Raw genomic sequence first — 22,566 nt, 5'->3', positions numbered from 1 at the left:
GTGTGTGTGTGTGTGTGTGTCTGTCTGTCTGTCTGTCGAAAAATTGTGCAATAGCTGGATAGCTCATATCTGAATGATGGAACAACAACGACGCAGCGCTATGTCGTCCTGTTGTGTTTTTGTTATGAATATTCTAGTTGCAGTGGTCTGATTTAGATTCAGGTGCACTGCGACCTCTGATAACCAACTGACTTCCCTGTTTTCTGTCCTTGTATAGTATCATACTGTTACCACTGGAGAAAATGATCATAAACCCACTGTTGAGTAGCTACAACAGGAAATATGTTACAATATGATATATATGGGAATAATTAGAAATATTTATTATTAATACCATATTAGTAATACAATGTGTTTATATATTATAGTACTATTTTATGCAATCCTGGTAAATCATACAACACAACTCCTGGCACTTACATGACACAGAAATACAATAGCATAATGTTTAATGAATTTCATGTTTAGTTACTAATTCATATGCAAGAGGAAACTGAATTGTGTTTGAAATCTGAGATTTACAGATCTCAAATAAAGTTATGTAAAACTGCAGGTGTGGCTCAGAGACAACCGACACAGCTAATTGTTCTTTTACATTTAATTTTATTAGAGTCGCCTCAGTTACTCCTGGCTTTGTACATACCCGCGCTGATGTTTGCATTAGTCTATAACACCAAATGAGGCCCTGGAATTTTTGGAATTCTATCTAATTCTATCTACAATGTTGGGTACATTTTGTATGGATAGTCCTTATTCTTAGGATTCGATATGATTTGTTCAGACTGTATTTTTCATTCTTCCCTTGCAGGATTATGTCTACGAGGAGATACAGCAGTACGTCACAAAGCCACACTCAGGAAACCCAATGAACACGATTTATGCCACTGCCAACTTTCCCACAAACCCCTCTGCCTCGCTGCATTACTCTACCATCCACTTTCAAAAGAGCTCAGACAGAGCTGGTGGGGAGGCTCTGATCCTCAAACCCAGCTCTGCTGCCTGCGAATATTCTACTGTGAAGCACAGCCAAAGTCCAACCTACTCTACTGTCAATGAACCGTCCAGATCTTCAGAGGATCCTCTCTACTCAACAGTCAACAAGCCACAGCAGCAGTGAGGAATTTAGGACATTTACTAAACGTATGGCCAAGATTTCAGGTCATTCATTATGGATGTGGTTGTTTACAATGAAATCCAGCTCAGACTTCAGGAATTACACCAATATGTTTAGATGTTGGTCCCTGCCATCTTAAATCCCAGTAATCTGAAGTCTCACAGGATTCACTTCATCATCCACATTGTTTGAGTCAGCAAGGTTTTGTGATGGGACTTGGGCACTGGTCTGTAATGACAGGATGAGTCTTCTGTTTGTATCTGCTCCTGAAGCTCAGCTTGTAGACAGTTTAAATCCATATTAGAGCTGATTGTTATCGGCAGATTTAACTTATCACAGACACTGTACATTTGGTATTGTTGTTTGTATCGGACGATGAGTTTAAAGAAATATGTTTGATGTTTTAACTTTCGCCATTTCATAGTTTAGTTTGTCCACCAGCGATATGGCTGTAAGGATGGCAATGTCGGTCCGTCCATCACTTTGGTCCAGGCTGAAATATTTCACCTACTATTACATGGATTGTCACAAAATTTTGTACAAGCACTCATGGTGAATCCTAATGACTTTGGTGATCCCCTCTAGCGCCACAATATGGTTGACATTTGTGGTTTTGAGTACGAGAACACAATAGAATCAAGAAGATCATCATTAAATTGTTGCTGATTAATTAACCACACGGTATAATAATCTCCCCTTTTAATCTTATTAAATTCACTGTATGCAGGGTTTGATTTTATTTTTTTTACATTTGTGCCATATGTTGGTAGTATCAAGACTGACACTGTTTCTACAGATGCCATCAAAATAATTTGAAAGATGCAACAATCACATAAAAATGTACATAGTAAATGTAAATTTAGCATGCTGAATATCTTAGATAAATTAAGGAAAATATGAAGGGTGATATAAGATAAGATAAACTTTATTTATCCCACAGCGGGGGAAAATATATATGAAATATATATATATAAAATATATACAGTATATAAAATATATGAACATGAGAAACATGTGTGTAGACTCTATAGACGACCACTGGAGAAATAGTTTTATCTTTTGTTGAGCTGATTGCAAGGTAAACAGCAGAAATACAACCCAGTGCCATGCCAGATGACTTCCTGTTGCAGTCTGGCAAAAGTTGAGCCAACTTTACTGTTCTGGTTCACTATCAGCGCTCTCATGGCGTTGTTTTCAGAGAAAAAGCCCTAAAAAGCCACTGTACATGACCTGCTCAGCAGCAAACAGCTGGCAGACACAGTTAGAGACGAGCTGCTGAACACAGCGGAGCATTCAGCAGCTGAAGAGCCAGATATTTGCCTCAGGAGTTGGTAGAGACCAAAAACAGAGCTAACAGAGAGAGAATACTGAACTTCATCAGGTGACACAAACACGACTCCACATGAATGATCATGTTGCTCTGTAACAGCTCGATGTGTAAATAAGCAACTGTATGCTACTAACAAGCTTGCATCCGCTGCCCCCAAGTGGCCAAAACAATCAGTTACTGCAGGTTAAACTAATATCCACGGGGAGATTTGTGTTGCCCTCTCGTTTTAGGTAAGAAATCCCCAACTTCCCCTTCATGGATTAATAAAATCTCTTTCATTTGTTCCCTCAGTCACCTGTTTTGCATTGAGGAACTATGCAGACACACAATTTATGATGTGTGAAGTACAAAATTAACTTTCAATTTAATTAAAACCAAATAATGAATAATGATGAGGTTGCATTGCACCCATTCACAGTTTGCGTTTGTAATTTAAGTGATAACTGTAACTCTGACCTGTCTACCTGTCTATTTCATACAGTGTGTCAGGGACATTTTAACAGTCTCTCTCTCTTTATAGTCATTTCCTAATTTCTGTGTATCAGTCATGAATAAAGGGAGGAGGCGATATGACTAAGACTTAAAGAAGAAAGATAAAACAGGAATGATAGAAATTTGGCAGGGTAGTTTTTAGATAACATAACATATAAATTCAGGAAATACAACTGTGCAGAAACTGGAGACTAATCAACACAAGAAAACGGCAACAATACAGTACTCTACCATAGCTCAACAAAGTACAAGACCAACAAAGTCAAAAGACAGTCAACTATATCTTCATTTGAACATGTGTACACTCTGCTGCTTGGTATTGCTAACTGATGAAGTAATCCAGCGATACATTTTATTTTTGTTATTTGACAATTAAAAACCACACACATGACTAAAATGAACATTGCACAGATCTGACTAACCCTTTACAGGCTGTAGATTATAGTTTGTACACTGGAGAGCACTGACGACACTGGGACATACTGGTGCGAAGCAGAAAGCTCGTACAAAACACACAGCAACACGTTCTTCCACAGATTCCTGATGACTGTAGGTGAGTTGTCAAATACTGCTGGCTGTAAACTGAAATATGTTTTCATTTTAAAAATTACACACTTTTAAAGACATTAATTATTTATTTCATCATAGTTACTCTCAATCCCTTAAGCACTTGTTCTGAGTGCAATCACTACATCAGTTTACACTGCATAGCACTACAACACGTCGTTTGTCCTACAAAAGGACATCACTCACTCAAGACTAGTGTTGGGTTTCGATTTTGGATCAGTAAAATACTCAAGCACGCAAACGCTAACGAATCTCTTATGAAACCTTTTATCCCTCCTTATTCTCTTTTTTATTAGCAAAGAGCAATGGAAAACATATACTGTAGGTAGCAGCTTGTCATCTGTCTCTGTTAAAATGACAAACATCACCAGCAGCAGATTAGATCAGCTGTAGCTCAATAACGTTGATCCTGTAACAGCTACATTAAAAGTTTGTGGTTGTGGTGCTCTCTGCAGCTGGTGTCTGTAACGCCGCTGTACGGCCACCAGTGGACTGAGTGTGTTTGTGGTTCAACAGGGACCAACAGAGTGGTGACTCTTCTCTACCTCATTTTCCATCTATTCTAGTTAAACTTTGATTCATTTCAGATCAACATTTAAATCTGATGAGCTTCACAGTTCTGAATCAGGAGCTTCAGTATTTGGAGTCAGTAGCTGGTGAAGAGCAGGAGGCTCCAGCTGAATGTGTCGGATACGATTAATGAACATTTCATATATTCTGCTGCTCAGCTCATTTTCAGGCTGTGAACATTAATCAGGCTGCCACTAAAAACTGTTTCTGCTTCTCAGCCAACAAAAGCTGATTAGACATCTTTGAGTTATTTTAGTCTTTACTTGCAAATGTTGAAAGGTAAACTTGAGTTTCAATTAGAGATTCGAAAAGAAAAAAAATGTTATGGAACCACATCCCTTCTCAAAACGCATTTAACTAACGCGTCAAAAAGCGCATCACTGCCACCAACATGAACTGTCCCTTTATCACTGTTTAAGGCAAGACAGGAACTGTGTCACAGAACTCCACTGACATTTGGTTCCTGCTTTTTATTTCTTAATTAGACTTACAAACACTAACCCGATAGTGAAGCCAAATAACCTCTACAGCCAACTGGATGGTATCCATAGCTTTTTACCTCTAATCAAAGCAACTACCTTACAGTAACAGTAATGTAAAATACAAAAGCTGAACACTGTACTGTAAATCCACATAAATAAGGAATCATTATACAAATGCTCCTGTCTGGCCAAAACATTTCATCCATCCTTCATCTGTGAGACTTTATCCAACTCAACTGGCTACTCAACCGTGAGTTTGTTAATATACAATATATTGAACTGTAAAATGAAGATGGTATTATCAAGCATTTTGTGATTAAATTACACTTTTGAATGAATGAATGAATACTTTAAAGAAACTGACTTGAAACTTTAAAAAGAGAGATTCAACATATTTTGAGGAATCCAAATTCAAAATGTATTTTTCCCTTCATGTTTAAATAAATATAATGACATTGGAAAACAAAGTTATTTTTCAAATGTTGGTTTTTCTTAAATAACCACAGACTATAAAAGAAGTGGACGTAGCCGCCGTGACGTCACCCACTGGTTTGTGGACTACCCTTTTGAAGCCTCAAGTTTGGCATTGTTTGCCATCGCCATCTTGTTTTTTTGGAACCAGTGCAGGTCTGCAAAACTGGACCCATGCAGGACTCAGTACAGTACAGTCAATACAAATAGTGTTTGTTGTCACTTTACATTCTTCCTCAGATGGAATCAAATGTATGAAGAGATACAGGAACAAACCCCACAGCCAGACTCAGGACCTGGCCTGAGCTTGACTTACATCACTGATAACTTTCCAACAAGCCCCTCTACCTTACTGCACTACTCTTAGACTGCACTTCCCCATCTTTAACTTCCAACGCAACTTTGACAAAGTACTGATCCCCAAAACCATCTACTTCTTCACCTGTACCTTGTCTGATATTTCTGTACATGCAATTAACGGTATAACATAATTGTTGTACATAACAAAATATTTTGTTGTTTTTTAGACAGCTGCAACATTTTCTGGACTTAAGTGCAACCTGTAAAGTATTTCAGTCTCAGTATTTCAGCATGTCATATCACAGAATCTGCTCTCTTGAAAGTGTCAATTGTTGATTATGAGAATTGTTTTGCCTCTTCGGGAGCTCATAACGTCCTTATTGCATTTCTTGAACATCAGTGTTGGTTGTTGGTTGGTCAGGGAACATATTTAAAATTATTTTCTTTATAATCTTTATAATCAATTAGGGGACCCTTACAGTTTTTAAAAATCTTATCTGAAATCCAAGTGGAGAAGTCCAAATCCAAATCCTGGGTTGGCTCCTCGGCTCCTCCACATACGATGGCAGGGATCCTCTTGCCTCCTGTCCACTGAAGCTTCACTCAAACAGAGTTTGACCGTGAAGAAAACAACCTGCATATTGTAAAGTATAAATGCAATTAATATCTAGTCGTACTGTATGCAGATTAAATTACAAGATCTTTCACTAATTATGACTTATAATTCTCCTTTCTAACTGAAATGTATGACATCTTCTTCTAGCATCTAGTTTCAGGGCGATGTAACTAATTAAAAAGAATGAGCTGCATTGGTTGTCCCTTGATCAGCCATCTTGGTTACTGATATCATGACTGTCATCACAGATTAACAGGACTTTATCCATATTATCTGAGAGATCAATCAGCCTCCAGACAGAAACACTCAGTCAATTAAGGAAATGATCCCACTACACTTCCCTGAATAGCATTTCTAAAGTGTGCACACAAATAACAAGCCCAAACTAAAATGTGTTATTGATTATATATTTCAAAAAAGCAGCAGATTGATCAAATCAATCTGCAGTAAAATTATCAAGTACTAACGTTAATCAACAAATACTAAAAAAAACAATGGAGCACTAGTTAACTTAGTTAACTAGATTTCAGAAGTCCTTTATAATATTCCTGTAATATCCCTCATACATTCTGCTACGTAGCATAACTTCTAATGTCACTATAATATTTTAAAACATTGCATTGATTTTTCTCTGTCGTCAACATTTAAACCAAAAGCGCGCAAATGGCCACCACTGCCGTTAAACCCGAGATGTTACCGTTAACTAGCTCAAACATGACTGCGACTACAAAATAAAATAAGACGTGAGACAGTCAACCTTTGCTGGCAAAATCTAATTTCAATCACTTAAAAACGAATACAGTAAATTCCACAGTACTGCGTTTTTGTTTCATGTCATGAGGACAGTCCTTAGCTAGCTTTAAGCTAACGTCTTGGTTAAGCTAGCACAATAGAAGACTTACCACAGAATTCTTCATCAAAACACGACAATGTGATCTTCCTCAATCTTTTCATGAACCACAGTGTCGCAGGCACTCCACAGCTGGTCCTTTTCTGTGTAACTTTGAGTAAATTTTGCTCGTAATTCTTTTTGTTAACCTCCATCCATCCTGACTTCGGTTCTTTGTTTCTTCCGTTTAGTTTCGAATCTTTCCCGCCTCCATTCCTTCCAGTGACGACACACTCCACTGCGTGCAGCTGGCGCCCCCTGTTGGACATTAACGAAAAGTGTAATATCCCTCTAAAATATAGAGCGGCTGATGATTATTATCTTACAGTACAGATATCTGAAGGACTCTTCAACCACTGTCAGTTTTCCGGTTTCTGTGCGAGTAATCCATCTTGCATGTATTGGCCTATTGGTCCAGACCATAGTCTGTAGGGACCTTTCTGCATCTCCCTCTCCCTCATTTCCTGTCATCTCTCTATCTGTAATAAAGGCAAAAAACTGCCCAAAAGGTCTTTTAAAAAACTGGAATGTGGGTTTATGCATATTTATGAAAACAGGATATGATGTTTTAACACAAACACATAAACAGGCTACTCCCAAAACCTGATCAGAACCGAAATACTTGCATGTAAACAAAACTGATATCTAATAATAACCATTTATGTTTATCTGACCACAATCAAACAAAACTAATGTTTCCTTCTTGTTTTTTGCCTTCACTCCTATGTCTGTTGTTGTATGTCTGTTGTTGTATTTCCTCATGTAATGTAACCATGCTCATTACTGCACCAGTGTATTGGTGTTGGTTGACATCACCTGGGTTTCAAAGACTTAGGCAGAGATACTGGGACTTATCAACCAATGAAAAAGATGCATTGGTTATAAAGTATTTTCATTCTAGTATTTTTTTATACAAACCTTACTTATTTTAAATATTCACAATGCTTATGTGCCACTGTTACTCCTCATACATTGTTTGCAATGAATGTTGTGCTTTTTATTGAGATTCTAATTGTGTAACTCTCTACTCATATTAAATATAAAACACAAATAAATGTTATGTATGGAAGTAATCTGTCGTCATCCATGTGTCATATTGTCATTTTTCTCTGTCATTTTTCAAAAATGCACATCAACAGAAAACATAAACACACTGTGATAAAAAAGTTGATCTTCAACAAAGATTTGCTGGGAAAATGTAATAAAAATGTGTTAACTCCCAATGTTTTAGCTCAAATTAAGCAACTTAATTATGCTCAATTTTAGAAATGGAGGCATTTTTAAAACTTCACACTAATATCAGCAATACAAATCGGACGCCAAGACAGTTGACAGATCAGTGTGTCACTTACCGCTCTTGTGAAACACCTCTGAAAGAATTTAACGTGATAATTTGCTGTTAAAACTCACTGCTCACGTTTCCTTCCTGAGTAAAAGATAAAGATGTTCATGTTGACGTTGAGTTGATGTTGTAATTTGGATTTGACATGACGATTTAAACCTCGAGTCACAACATAGATCTCGTGTAACAAATCCACCACTAGATCAAAGTGTTCACTTTATTTCATGTGAACTAAATTAAACCCAAATCTTCATTTGAAGAAACACAAAATGGACAAAAGGAAACTGCAAAATCCATTTAAGTAAGCTTACCACATGTCTATTATAAAATGTGTTGCTAGGGAGGAAATTCATAAAGAGCCCGATGTTGAGTTGTTGCTTTCATGTTTGTATAACACATTTAAACAGCACCGTGCTTCTTTAAACACTGAGTGCTTTTATCTGCTGTATCTAAACCTCGTCTATAAAAAAAACATCATAACAAAACATCATGCAGCGTCTAGCTCATATCCATGCTCTCTGCGGGCCCCAAGCCCCCACCCTCCCCTCCCTGGACGCTCTGGTAGATGGATGCCATGTCAGCGTTGGTTCTGATCTGGTTGGCGAAGTCAGCCATGCTGGGGCTCCTCTCCACCTCGGGCACAGCCAGCAGGGCGGCGACAGCGCGCATGGCCGAGCGCCGCAGCTCCTCCTGCTTCTCGAACTCCTGCTTCACAGAACCGGCCTTCACCTGCGGGTGGTGGAGGGGTGGGGATTCATTTCAGTGTAGTGGGGATTGTCAATGTGCTCCTCGAAAGTACTTTAGCATCTATATGAATCATAATATGAATTACGGACTTCTAAGAGTGCCAGTACCTTGGTAGTGCAGGTGGCTTTAAGTGGTTCTATCAGTCTGTCCAGTCGTTGGAGAACAGCAGCAGGACACAGAGAGGCCAGTCGAGCTAGCATCAGGAAAGTCAGCATCTACAGCACACACACACACACACACACCGAAACACATAGAAATACACACAAAAAAGTGGGAGAGCCGAGTCAAGAAGATGAAGATGAAGATGCTTGGAGGTGCTGCTACTGATACACTGTGTTGTGTCATGCAATGCCGAGGCTTAGATGAGTATTTATTTATCAACATGAACTCTTCCTTCAGCCGACTGGATCAACGAACCACCTGCTGGACTTCGAATGTTCAAACTGGAAAAACAAACTGAGCCGGATTGTTATGGCAACGTGGTCTAAACTCTCCATCAAATCAGTTTCTGAACAGATTTAAGATGAGAGGTCTTTCCATTGAAACTCTAAAAGCTAGTTGAAAAGGTTGTTCATGAGTTTTGAGAGTTTCAAGAGGCGGCTGGTGGATCGTTTTGTTTGTGACCGGCTGTTCCAGACTTCTCACAGTGGAAACTCAGTTTGAAAGAATGTCATGATTATGTTTTCTAGGGAGGAGAAGAAAGCTGCACATAACTCTGATGGGATCTTTCAATATTTTTAATATTTCTCCAGTGTTTTCTACCCACCCTGATATCATAGTGATCTTTGAGTCCTTCCTCTACATGATCTAGGAACTGCAGGACGTCCAGCCCCTCCAGGCAGCTGTCCAGCAGAGTGTACATACACTCGAACGCTGCTTTACGCACATCCAAACCGTCATCCACAGTGTGTTTGAATGGACCCATCTCCACCTGCAGCACACATGCAGAATTACACATCGGGCACAGGGCTTTGAGAAACACAACATCAAGATATAAACATCAGACAGAAAAGTTTCCAGCTTCCCGACAGGTCAACCCACTTCTCTGATGAGGTCCTTCCTGATCTGGGTCTCCTTGTAGAGGTGAGGCAGCACTGTTGCTAGGAGACCGCGGATCAGCGATGGTTTGTTATGAGCTGCAGAGTTAAACATCACCAAAGCGACACGGCGCACGTTGATGTCCTCATCCTGCAAGGTCTTCAGGAAGTCACCTGCCAAACAGAGATGACGTCATTGCTATCAAACAGAAAGTGTGTGTGTGTGTGTGTGTGTACTATTTGTTAGGGGGTTAGTTCAGGATCGGGACGTGGGTTTAGATTTAAGAAGCATGTGTTTGTGTGCCTGTGTATCTTACCTATGCAGTCTTTCAGCAGTGAATCTATGGGAGAAGGTTGGTCAACAATAGTGAACTTGATGGCTGTCACCACTGTGCTGCGAGCCAGAGGGGAACCTGTGAGAGGGCAGGAAGAGATCTGTTTGGTGTTTTATAAATGAACCTTTAACAGAACCATGGCAGCAACAACTTCGTCACAATAACACAGTATTAGATGATATTAAAGGCAGCACTGAGTACGATTGTTGCCATCTTCATTTGCTTTTTATGTAATTTAAATGTTCACTATTGTCTGACACAACTAAGCACATGGCTGGAAGAGACAAACCATATTAAACTTAGATATTTTGCTCTGGACCTGAAGTGTTGGATGGACAGACAGACAGACTCACACATCGTACCTGCTTTAAGTTGCTGTTTAAGTCTTGGTAACAGTTGTGCAGCGTTGACTAAGGTCAGTTTTCCCAGACATTCAGCCACCAGGTTCCTGGTCCCCTCCTCCTGACACTCACAGTTCTGAAACAGCAAAGCCCAGATAGACTCCACATGGGGCGAGAGACTAGAGGCTGGACAGGCACTGGGCACAGAGATTGAGAGAGAGAGAAGGTATTTAGGAAGAGGATAGAAGAGGAAGAGTAGTAGGTTTTTACCAGACTTTAAAGGGAATCTGGTTTTATGACAAAAAAAAAGCTGTGAATTCACAAATTTTGTCAAAATGCTCTGCTTGGTTCAAAAAACAAAACTGGACTCAACAATAACAGTTAAAAAATATCCCTCTTATCCTACTTCTGTCCCTGCTGCACACTAAGCAAAAGAAACTTTAGGTTACAGGATTTGATTTCTATTATTGTCCACAGTCTGTCTGTAAAGTTCAATGTTTTTCTTTCTTTGCCACTTGAGGGCGCCAAAGTGTCAAGTTCTCAATTACAGTAATTCAGAAAGATACAACAAACAGCTAACACTGAGGAGAGAAGGAGGTAAGATGCATACAAGGAAACACACAGGAACCCATGAACACACACCTGATGACTTCTTTGAGGGAGTGCAGGAGCAGGTATTGTCTGCGTGGCTGGGAGGAGATCTCCTTCAGCAGGAAGGGCAGGTAGTCGTTCAGGCTACCGACCGCCATGCTGCCTAAAGCGCAGGATGCTGCCGTCTTCACCTGAAATCACAAACCAGATACTGTTAATATTAAAAAATAAGCACCTGTGTAAAGTCATGTTGAACATACCTGACGAGCTGCCCCGAATAGGGTTTAGCTGTCTCTGATTGTTGAAGAGATATTGGAGATTTTTCTCACTTTCAACCAATATATTCACAGCTCACTAGTTTCACTTTGAAGGATCTTTTTGTTGATTTTCAAGCTTCTCTCTTTATTTGTCACCATGTGTATGATATATAAACCATTACAGGAGTCTGATCTGAAATCCCTCTCTAATCTCTCAACCACCTCACTCAGAAAAGACTTTGACATCAAGGAAAGATTTGACTTTTAAAAGCTACATTTGGTGTGTTGATTCCAGACGACTAAGTTCAACTTAACAAGTTCAGCTTTTATCTCTAGATGAAGTGTGAACCTTCTATAAATGAAACGGCATCTGAGCAAGTTTCATTTGCTGAGGAAGGCAGTGGGATACGATCGAAAGCTTCTGGATTAGCTAGATATGTGGGAGGATGTGCTGATTATCTGTTTTATATAATTGTAACTTGTGTTGGGATCTGGACTCATATGGACTCTGACTTATGAAAGATTCCCCCTGGACTCTGGGAACGTGCTGTCTTTCATGGTGTTTTTCAAAATGTTTAAATGTTTTTTAATAATTGATATTTGCAGACTGGGAACGTGTATGTCTTACCTCCTCACTGGTGGAGGAGATGGCATCCAGGATGACTCCCTGCACCTCCTTACTTCCTCCCAGGCTGCCGCTCCTTCCCACCTCCCCCAGACACAGCAGAGCCAGGACTCGAGCAGACTCCGGAGAACCGGGATTCTTCACCTGAGCGGAGGACAAGAGATACAGCAAAACCCAAAGAGGCAGAAGGTGTTGTGCATTACGAGCGTGCGAACACTCACACACCTGCTGTATGAGGCCGGACACAGTTCCTGGTGTTTCTTTGGGGCAGGCGGACGACAGAGCTGCCACACAGCGAGACACCGAGTGGAAGGACTGTCTGTGGATGACGGAGCCGTCTGCTGAGGACTGAGAGCTGTGGAACGGGTCTGTCAGAGACTTCAGCAAGTGACTGGGGGGGGGGGGGGGGGGGGGGGGGAGAGGGGAGGAGGACTGATTAGAAGAGTCTGTTTAAGTTTAAACATGCTGTCATATTTCTCGATTGTCTTGTAATAGTTGTCTAATCACCTAAAGGAGTTTCAGCGCTGTGGGTTTTAGAAAGTTTTCATGTCACTTGATGAGTGCTGTTTACAAGCCTGAGGGAAACACTGGATTTTTGCATTCTTGCTCTTTTTTGAGCTTCTTAAAACGTGAAAATGGTGAAAACATCTGAATATCGGCAAAAAGAACATCCAGAAAAATCAGATTCATATCAGTATTAAAACCCCACGTAGGTCAATAAAAACATTACAAACCATTAGCGATTATCCTGAACCCTAAGTTTTCTATTGTTGTGGGGACATTTGGGCCTAAACAGATCCAACACATAGCTCACACACACACCATCTTACCTGTAGCCCAGGTTACTGGTTTTGGATAGCACTAGTGCCTGTAGGAAGTCCAGTATGGCTGCCAGCGCACCACCCTGCAGCAGTGGAGAATGGACGAGTCTGAAGACTCCCGGCAGCACAGAGGAGCTGATCTTAGCCAGAGAGGAGGGGCAGGCTTTGGCCATGCAGGTCAGCAAGGTGACGGATACCTAAACAGAGCGTGTATGGAAAGCTGTATCACAGGTCAGCGGGACTGGAAGGTAATAAGAAGGTTTTGCTTTTGTTTGTCGGTGAATTAGCAGAATATCTCAAAAAAGGGCTTGAAAGAGATCTTCAAACGTTGCACTCCTAACCTGGGGCCTACATTACCCACAATGCAACCTCATCGCAGACAGTTCTGGTACGCTCATTTCTTCTTCACTAATCTAACACTTTGTGTAATTTCCCCCCCGGGGATCAATAAAGTATTTCTGATGCTGATTCTGATTCTGTCACCTTCTTTTTCTTCTTCTGGCCTATTTCGATGTAAATCTCCAAAACAGAATTATAAAGACATTTTGACAACTCCTGTAGGTAGTGCTACATATGATAAATATAAATGGCCAGACATTTTGTACAATTCATCCTAATTTCCCCTGACAGGTATTTTCTACAAACCATAAATGTATTTAAAATGCCTGTGTTTCCATGCAGATCAAAATCCAATTACAGAATAACATTTCTATTATTAAATTAGCAGTTTTAAAGGATTTTGCCACCATGGCGAATATGTACTGTCTGAGTATTTTCTAGTTTGTAGCAGGTGACACATTTGCTTTTATGGGTGTATCCATGTTTCTCAGTTATCTCTTTATCAGATCACCCTGAACCAAGAGAGTTATTCTCTAAATGTAACACCGAACATGGCGGAAGGAGCATGATTAATGTGTGTTAGTGTTAAATTCAGTGCGGCACCTGTGACACATGCATGTCGCTCTCATCCACCAGAGCAGGAAGCTCGCTCAGCACCGGCTCCAGGGCCGCAGGTTTGATGCTGGCGGCGTGATGCGTGACCAGCGCGGTCAGACACGCCAGCGTGCCGAGCTTCAGAGCCCGCTGGTTCTTCCTCAAGAAAGATCCCAACACAGACAAAGCTTCTGGCAGGATGGACGACAAGTTGATCTGGATGAGACGGAGGAAACAGAGAGAAAAGTCTTTTTTTGGCCAGTTCTTATTTGGGAAAGACGTTTTATGAGTTTAAGTTAAGTAATAAGTTATAAGTTCAAGTCAAATAAAGACTGTGTCCTCTGAACCTTAAATGGTGAAGCAGAGATGAGGGTGATGGTCCTGACTGCTGTCAGTCTTGTGATCTCATTCTTTAACCTCTCCAGAAAGATCGCCAAAACCCCCTGCAGCTCCGCCCCCAGGTGGTCGCCAAGGTGACACACCATGTGACCCATACAGGAAATAGCCCTCTCTTTCACTTCCTGGTCGATGTCTGTTGCTTTCAGCCTCTTCAGGGTTACAGAAAACACCTTGGAGAAACAAAAGTTCATGATTTTATTTGCTGACCGTCTCTTCAGCTGGGCGGACACTGTTCGCATCAGTTGTGCCCACACTCAACATAAGCACCCCCCGTCTGTTTTTGTCCTGTGATAATTAATCTTGATATTCTGTACGACCTCCTTCGGCCCTGATAACAGCTTTCATTCTTGCAACCACAAATTTAAATGTTTCTGTTCAGGAATGCAAGTAAATAACTGTCACTTGGCATCTCAATCAAAAAATAATAAGAATGTGCTTTACTATTTTATTCTGCTTTTTTGTAAAACAGTAAATTTGAGAATTCATGGATAACAGCAATAATTATATTTTAGCATTAAAGATCTCATTTTGATTAAAGAGCTTGGCTTGCACATACTGGTGGATTAACCATTACAGAGCAATACTGTTAATTTAGGGCAGCGGGGGCAAACACCTTACACTGGGTGGGGGTCTAATACATTTGTTAAGCACTGTACATATATATAAAGATCAGTTTTATATCACATCAGTCTCAATACTACAGTTTTAACATGTAAAATACTATTCCGACAATATTAAAACAAGCATTACAGTTTATAGCAGATCTTTTGACAGCAGCCATGCAACTGCAAGACAGCCGAGCAAAATATCTGAGCTGCCAGAAATCCACCCGATCGTCCGACAGCCAGATCGTTGATCGTTCAGGTGATTAATCTCAATCTGCACGACAACCAATCTGGCAGAAAATGGGCCAGATTCTTAAATTAGTCGGGGCCAAAAAATCAGACCGAATCCGTACAGTGTCTTCCAGCCTTTGGGCTGCTAACGTTTACCGGTCTTCTGGGTGTTCATAATGAAAAGAGAATATTACGACTCTATGGTTATAACAGCCATAGTTGAAAATAACAGCCAGTAAAGTATAAAGCAGAGCGAAACGACCAAAATGAAAATACCACAGATCAGAGGAGAAAACAGTCCTATCAAACCTGACCCATCACACCTCTCTGACAAACGGTTTGGGGTCGAATCCTCCCGCTGTGGCGGTCTGTCCCTGCGGCCTCATCACTCTGACCAGCTGCTGGGTGACCAGCAGAGCCTCCGAGGTGATCTTATAGAAAGTGTCTTCAACACACGCCACCACCGGAGGCAGCAGCACCTGCAGGGATCACAGCGGGGGCGACAAACAGAAGTCTTTACGCGCTCATCTTAAGATCCTTTCCCCAGGTATGAAGTCACAAATACAAAGCCACCGAGTTCAGAACCTTGTGTGACAGGTGCGTGAGAGAGTGAGAGTGTATGTTAATAGGTGTGTACCAGACAGCAGAGGTGATTGGTTCACCAGCTGACGACACCTGCAGACGATTGGCTCCTTCCAGATAACACTTATAATGAGCCGGCGTTGTGTGGAGCAAAACCTTGTTGTTGTTCTAGTGTGTAAGATCTTTTTGGGCCATCAGTTTTGTTTATGTTAGACAGGGAGGTGAGTCACTGTAGTTTGGTTCATTTGATTTCGCTGTATTACCTTCCTAGTTAGACTTGTTCTGTAGTTTGTGTTGAGTTTGTGTTTGTGCCTTTGCCTCTCCTGGAGACAAATCTTACAGCTGCATCTTTAATAAACCACACTGTAAATAAACACATCAGCTGTTGAATCTGTTTCTGTGGCTGCTCAGGAGTCTTTGCCTTTATGTCTCGGCCTTGGAAATTAGACTTTTTACAGCCTTTTTTCAGCAAAATCATTCTTTTATGATAAAGAATTCAAAGGAAAGTTTTGAAAAATGTCACAACTGGAGGGTGGATTGAGGTACATGTACTTTACTTAAGTATTTCCATTTTATGCAACTTTATATTTCTACTCCAGCCAATTGAATGGAAGCCAATATTGAACCGTTTACTCCATTTCATTTATTTGATAACTTTAGTTACTAGATACTTTTCCGATTATATTATATTATATATTGATACAAAATATAAATCAACTAATAAATTACGATGTATTATTATGGATTAAGCTACCCAGCAGTATGTAAAGTAATTAGCTCCACCTTCACCAGCTGCAACATTTAATAATTATTAATCAATAATTATAAGCCAGTTATTCAAAAAAGATTCTAAAATGAGCCATTCTGCATAATGAGCACTTGTACTTTTGATACTTAAGTATATTGTGAATGTCATACTTTTGCAGGCAGGACTCAAAGCTGTGACATTCATGTTTAATTTCATTATTTTCATTCTTTCTGTTGTCACGTGGACACAGGATCAGTGTGGAGGCAACAGATGACTGTGATGAATTCTGACTGATTCTGATTCAGTGTTTTGCATAGAAACCTAGAAACAGACTTCTTGTGTTTGAGTGCAAAAATGGAGAAGAATCAGAGCACTGAAATGAGCTGACTGAGCCACAGAACTGAAGATGTGAGGCTAAACACAAAGGCCAGTGCAGTCTGCAGGTTTACATTATGTTTACCAGCGGATCGTCCTGTACAATAGGCATGTTTCACTCTGCAGATGTCCTGAAGCAAAGCTTTAAAAGAGGTTTAAAGAACCTGCATGTGCGGCTGAAAGGCTTGAGGAGGGTGGGAGAGGAGGAGGACGTGGAAGAAGGAGAGAGCGTCGATCCTCATGGTGGAGGAGGTGGACTTGTCTGTCAGGGAGAAGACAATACCTGGAGGAAGGAGGAAGGACGAGGGAGGGGGGAGGGAGGAGGGAGGAGGGAGCAGGAGGGGAAAAGACAAAATAAAGAAAAGGAGATAGTGGAGGACAGAAGAGAGCAGGGGGAAGAGAAAACAAAGCAGTTGAAGGTAAAAACAAGTAGGTTTATAGTGCAAATGAGCGAGTGTGTGTGTGTGTGTGTGTGTGTGTGTGTGTGTGTGTGTGTATACCAGGTATTAGAGCAGGTATATGCTGTTCCAGGGCTCCAGGTACAGTGTGAGCCAGTTCAGTGAGGAGACAGAAGCAGCCCTGTCGAGATTTAATGCTCTTCTCCTTCAGCTGCCTGTGGAGAGCCTTCACTATCATGGGCACCTGGACAGACAACGCACACACACACACACACACACACACACACACACACACACACACACACACACACACACACACACACTGAAACCCTGGTTGTTTGGCTCTGCCCGATGACAAATACCTCGAGTCTTCAGAAAATGTTTGTATAACTGTATAACTCTGATCCTCCCCACCATCCTCTTCTCCCCTTCATCCTTCTGTACCTGTGTCTTCAGCATGGCGACTGCAGGCTCCTCCTCCCTGCTCAGCCCTGAGTCCGAACCGGCCGCGATGAGGCCGTGGTGGCTCGATCCCGCTCGCGTTTGCCTCAGCAGCGTTGAAAAAGCAGCAAAGACGTCCGCCCTCACGTTCTCCTCGCGCTCCTTGAATCGGGCCAGCAGAGCGGGGCAGATGGAGGAGTAGAAGGAGAGGAGAAGGTCCCGCCGGGTGTTGATCAACGCCTCCAGACACTTGATGGAGGAGCGCCGCACCTTCCAGCTCATGTCATCATCGTCACTGTACTCCTCGTCTGATTCTGGACGTGGTCATGAGACGCTGAGTTGAATTCACTTATTACTTCGTCTCATCATCGCTTTCTGTCCTGAATAAGTACCTTATTATATCGGTGAAGTCATACAAACTGATTATGATGCTAACACTCCCTTTTCTTTGTTTTTAAAATCTGACCTAACACTGACCAAAAGGTGACAACCTGCACCAAATCAAATGGTGTGCGTAAACTAGTTACCTTAAACTCCCACTCATTATTTTAAAGTTTTAGTACCACAAAGCAAAGTATTTACACAGGAAGCAGGATGAACTCTCAAAACTTATCAACAAACCAAAAGAGGAAACAAATGCAAACAAACACAGACCTTCATCAAGCCCGTCCTCTATGTCCATGCTATCTTCTTCCTCCTCCTCCTCGTCATCATAATTGTAGTTAGGGTCAAAGGTCATGAACTTAAGACAAAGCTGTGTTACCGTGGCAACATGGGGGGACATCTCCTTTGGACACCTGTCAATCAATGGACGCAATACGAGTAACAGACAGAGAGAGAGAGTTTGTGTGTGTGTGTGTGTGTGTGTGTGTGTGAGTGTGTGTGTGTGTGTGTGTGTTTACCTGCGTATAAAGGCTTCAAACGCCTGGAAACAATATTCTCTGAGCTCATCGTCCTCCACACTGGTGAACTTAACCACCATGGGGATCAGCTTCTCTAAATGCTCTCCTACAGAACACACACACACGCACACACACACACACGAACACACACACACACACACACACACACACAGTCTTTATCTAAATCTGCATGGCCAAATAAATAAAAAAAAGAAAATGAGCAGTGTAGCGACTTCAGACGTGAACGCAACAACAGATCTCACCGACTCGATGGCCGCCCTGACGGCTAATGGCTGCCAGGCACTGGATGTACGTCCTCGTCATTGAAGTGGGCGGGCCCTTGGCCAACTCCGTCAACAGGTGTTCGGTCAGCTGGGAGAAGAGGGCGGAGCTACAGCAGGGCACCAGGTGACCGAGAGCCAAGATGGAGCGCTTCCTGACCGCCATCCTGGGGCTGGTTAACTGATAGAGCATCAGGGTGAGGAGAGAATGAATGAATGAATGAATGAATGGACAGACAGATGAGAGATGGATGGATAAAAACATTTATTAAACCAATAAAATAAAATATAGCTGGCACAATATGTCACAATGACTGAAAAAGAAAGAAAAATCGTGCACTTTTGAATGAAAATGTTCTCATTCATTCACAAACATTTTTAATTAGTATATTAGTACTGCAAAAACCACTATTACAAACACTACTACTACTGCTACTACTATTCACTACTACAGCGAGTAGGGAGGAGGTTAAATATATAGTCATTGGGTGTTACAGGTGAGTGTTTCTTACCTGGGGGAGCAGGCTGGAGAGCAGAGAGCTGTGAAAACTGACCAGTGCTCCACTGAGCCTGGAGAGAGAATCAAAACAACAACAGTTAGCACTAACATCGCCTCTGACTTAATCAAGTTTTGCAGGTATTTGATCATAAAGTATCACACAAAGTACAATTTTAGCCACATGATGGCGCCAAAATGTCAGAGGATCACCAAAGTTCTTGCAATTCATCGAGAGGGGAAGACGTCTGGACAAAACTTCATGGCAATGCATCCAACAGTTGTTTAGACATTTCACTCGAAACAACAAATGTGAACCTCATGGTGGCGCTAGAGGAAAAGTCAGAGGATCACCAAACTCAGCAGGAGACATCCTCTGGGGACCACGACTGTCTGTAGAAAATGTTAATCCATCCAATAGCTGTTGAGATATTTCAGTCTGGATCAAAGTGGTGGACCAACCAGCTGCTAGCATGGCAGTGTGTTGTAATTTTACCTTCCCAACATGTCCGACAGGATGTCCAGGGCCTCTAACTGAACTGACACGTCTTCTTGTTTCCCCATGGCACCAATCAGCTGGGAGGTTATCTTCTTACAAACACTGACAGTCAGGGTCAAACCTGGCAACCCACACAAACACAAGAACCCACAGGGAAATTAAAAAAGCAACAGATCTGGCAAGTAAAAAAGAAAAATTTAACATTAAGTAAACCACACATAGGTTACTAACCCTAACCCTAAAGTGAGAATTTAATTTGTAAAAATGCTCAAGGTATTTTTAAATGATTTGATGAGAAAAATGGTCAAAAATTGCATTATATCTGTGTACATCAAATTTCAGCAGAGTATTCTGAAATTTACAGGCCGTCACTTTTAAATATAAAAATCTATCAATTACATGTCTAATGCACATTTTAGTCTTCTGGCTGTGCTGCTGTAGAATAACCCACTTTTTAAAATAAATAATAAAATATTCACACAAAAACAGCTGTTATCACACAGACTATTTTCTAGTTATTTAAAGCCAAAATCCCTTGAATGAGGAGCGTTTGTCTGAATTTAAACTTAGCAGCATCTTTAACGTCAGATGGCATCAAAAACGAATAAGAATAAGATGGAAGTTGACGGCGATGAGATTATTTCAGCCCTCACCTGATGAAGACAGCGGCAGCTCAGCGATCACAGTCTTCAGTCCCATGCTGGAAATGTCTCTCAGCTGCTCCTTGTCTGACATCATGTTTGAACACAGCGTGTCCACCATCGTCTCCACCTGAGGCTCCTTCACCTTGCTCACCAGAGGGGCCAGGCTGAAAACCAAACACACCCACAGAATCAGAATCAGCTTTACTGGCCAAGTACAAGTTAGCACGTCTGGACTGTAGTCTTTACAATATTATTTACAGAGACCCAACAGTTCCCAGCATGAGCGAGCACTTGGTGTGTGTGAACACATACAAGGAATCCAGTTTTAAGTTACTATCAATGTTACACACAGAACAATTTACAGGAAGATAGAAACAGACATGCAGCCAAAAACAAGACAACAAAGATAAAAATAAACAGAACTATACTATATACAAGTAGGTGAAAATAGGTGTATATATAAATATAAATAAAAAGCAACAATGACCAACAACATACGATATCTGTATACAAGTACAAAGTGTTTCTGTAACATCTACAACAGCTAATCCATGTCATGTGAAAGAGTCTCAAACTCTACATATCTAGAAGTTGAGAATAATAATAATCTTTACTGATTGTGCAGCATCTGAGGCCAAAACGTGCAGCAAAGAATGATTTTCCTGCATCAGTAAAATGATGCTTAAAGTTTAGAACGGCTCATCGCGTACTTTTATACTCGTCAACTTTTAGCTTGCTTTGTGTGTTTGGGAATGTGTGTGTCAAGGATCAGAACAAACTACAGAAGGAAGAGAGCCGAGTTCAAACCACAACCACAACAGTTAGGGAGGGAGAACATACAGGACTCTGCACCCCGAGATGATGCACAGGTATTTACGGATTATTACAGGTAATATAGGTATTGTTCATGTTATGGATTGCTTTTTTATTTTTGTATTGCTTCTATGTATACTTTTGCATCTCCGACCAATGAATTTCCTTCTCTACATAACATGAAATTTGATTTCATTTGAAATATTCTACAAAATAATGACAACATCATTAGATGTCAATAAGCAGCGTAGTGCTGGGTCCAGCCCCCCACCACCCTGATCAGAAATGAGCAAGTCAATGCTGCTTCTCCATAGACTGAACAACATAAACATCTTTCCATTTGCACACCCTAACCTGTGTGTGTGGTGTGTTTTTACCATTTCACAGCCAGGTTCTGCACCTCCCCGTTCTTGTCCTCCAGCAGTTTGAGCAGCATGGTCACCACCTTCCTCTCACTGTCCTCGTCCAGTTTGATGCTGTCCTTCTGGAGCTCCAGCATCAGGTCATTAGTGGCCATGAACCTGGTCTCACACACACACACACACACACACACACACACACACACACACACAGGTTAACAGGACAATAGAAAGAGACAAGAGGCAAAGAAAAGTAAATTATGAACTCATTAAAAAGTCTGATTTTTTATTTTGTGTTATGACACTAAATCCCCACTCACATTAAAAATTGGTTAAAGGTAGACTTGTGATTTCACAAATCTCAAGTCAAATTACACTTTTATTTTAAAAAAAAAAGGAAAGAAATGTCGCCTGTGTAGTGAAATGACACACATAAAGACAGTTAGCCACTGAGTCAGCACCAAAAAGTGTCATCTCACTGTCAGACGCACAGGCTGCTCATTAAGCTAACCGACACTCTGTCTTACCTAAAGTCTTTGTCAGTTGATGTCATTTTCTCCAACAGGTTGGAGATGTGGTAAGACACGTTCGACATGTTGGTACTTTGACAGCCGTGAAAGTTATTCTACGTTAAAAATCAGAAAACTGTGGCGACCGATTTAAGCCAGCAACATGGCGAGGCTGGAGGGGGCAGAGAGAAGTAACACAGGACAGCTAACCGGTGGTGGGAACTTGACACTTGTAGGGTTCAGATAAAAATAGATATTTGGGGAAAGTTGTTTCAGCTGTTTGGCGCCACCGTGTGGACACAATGAAGTATTGCCACTTTTAGTAATCTGTAATTAAATGGCATTTAATATTTAATTTTGTAGGTCAGTTAGCGTAAAAGTTCAAATGTTCGTTTGAATTATCGTTAACAACCGTTTGCTCTTC

General features: G+C 41.1%; 1 protein-coding gene across 1 annotated transcript; it reads right to left on the bottom strand.

Moving 5' to 3' along the window:
• Nucleotides 1-8,671: 8,671 nt before the first annotated feature.
• cand2 (cullin-associated and neddylation-dissociated 2 (putative)) lies at nucleotides 8,672-22,228 on the bottom strand. Its single transcript, XM_070902737.1, has 24 exons — nucleotides 22,161-22,228; nucleotides 21,652-21,795; nucleotides 20,471-20,625; nucleotides 19,815-19,938; nucleotides 19,335-19,392; nucleotides 18,805-19,003; nucleotides 18,542-18,647; nucleotides 18,294-18,436; nucleotides 17,643-17,953; nucleotides 17,301-17,442; nucleotides 16,965-17,083; nucleotides 15,419-15,574; nucleotides 14,208-14,429; nucleotides 13,870-14,076; nucleotides 12,937-13,124; nucleotides 12,332-12,497; nucleotides 12,110-12,250; nucleotides 11,276-11,415; nucleotides 10,655-10,830; nucleotides 10,275-10,370; nucleotides 9,962-10,131; nucleotides 9,687-9,851; nucleotides 9,028-9,135; nucleotides 8,672-8,902 (listed from the first exon to the last, which is right to left on the bottom strand). Exons 1-24 carry the CDS (start codon nucleotides 22,226-22,228, stop codon nucleotides 8,672-8,674), a joined length of 3,735 nt encoding a protein of 1,244 aa, XP_070758838.1.
• Nucleotides 22,229-22,566: the final 338 nt, after the last annotated feature.

Source organism: Enoplosus armatus, chromosome 3 (genome assembly GCF_043641665.1).
Source record: "Enoplosus armatus isolate fEnoArm2 chromosome 3, fEnoArm2.hap1, whole genome shotgun sequence".
In the NCBI taxonomy this organism is placed as follows: Eukaryota; Metazoa; Chordata; class Actinopteri; order Centrarchiformes; family Enoplosidae; genus Enoplosus; species Enoplosus armatus.
The sequence above is the reverse complement of the archived record's forward strand: the minus strand, read 5'-3'. Positions and strand labels throughout refer to the sequence as shown.

Excerpts from the sequence above, each read along its gene's own strand:
- cand2 (XM_070902737.1), bottom strand. The coding sequence starts at position 22,228 with ATGTCGAACGTGTCTTACCACATCTCCAACCTGTTGGAGAAAATGACA. Across the intron at positions 17,084-17,300 it reads TATACCTGCTCTAATACCTG|GTATTGTCTTCTCCCTGACA; the intron begins GTATACACACAC and ends TCCTTCCTCCAG. Across the intron at positions 12,498-12,936 it reads ACCAGTAACCTGGGCTACAG|TCACTTGCTGAAGTCTCTGA; the intron begins GTAAGATGGTGT and ends CCCCCCCCCCAG.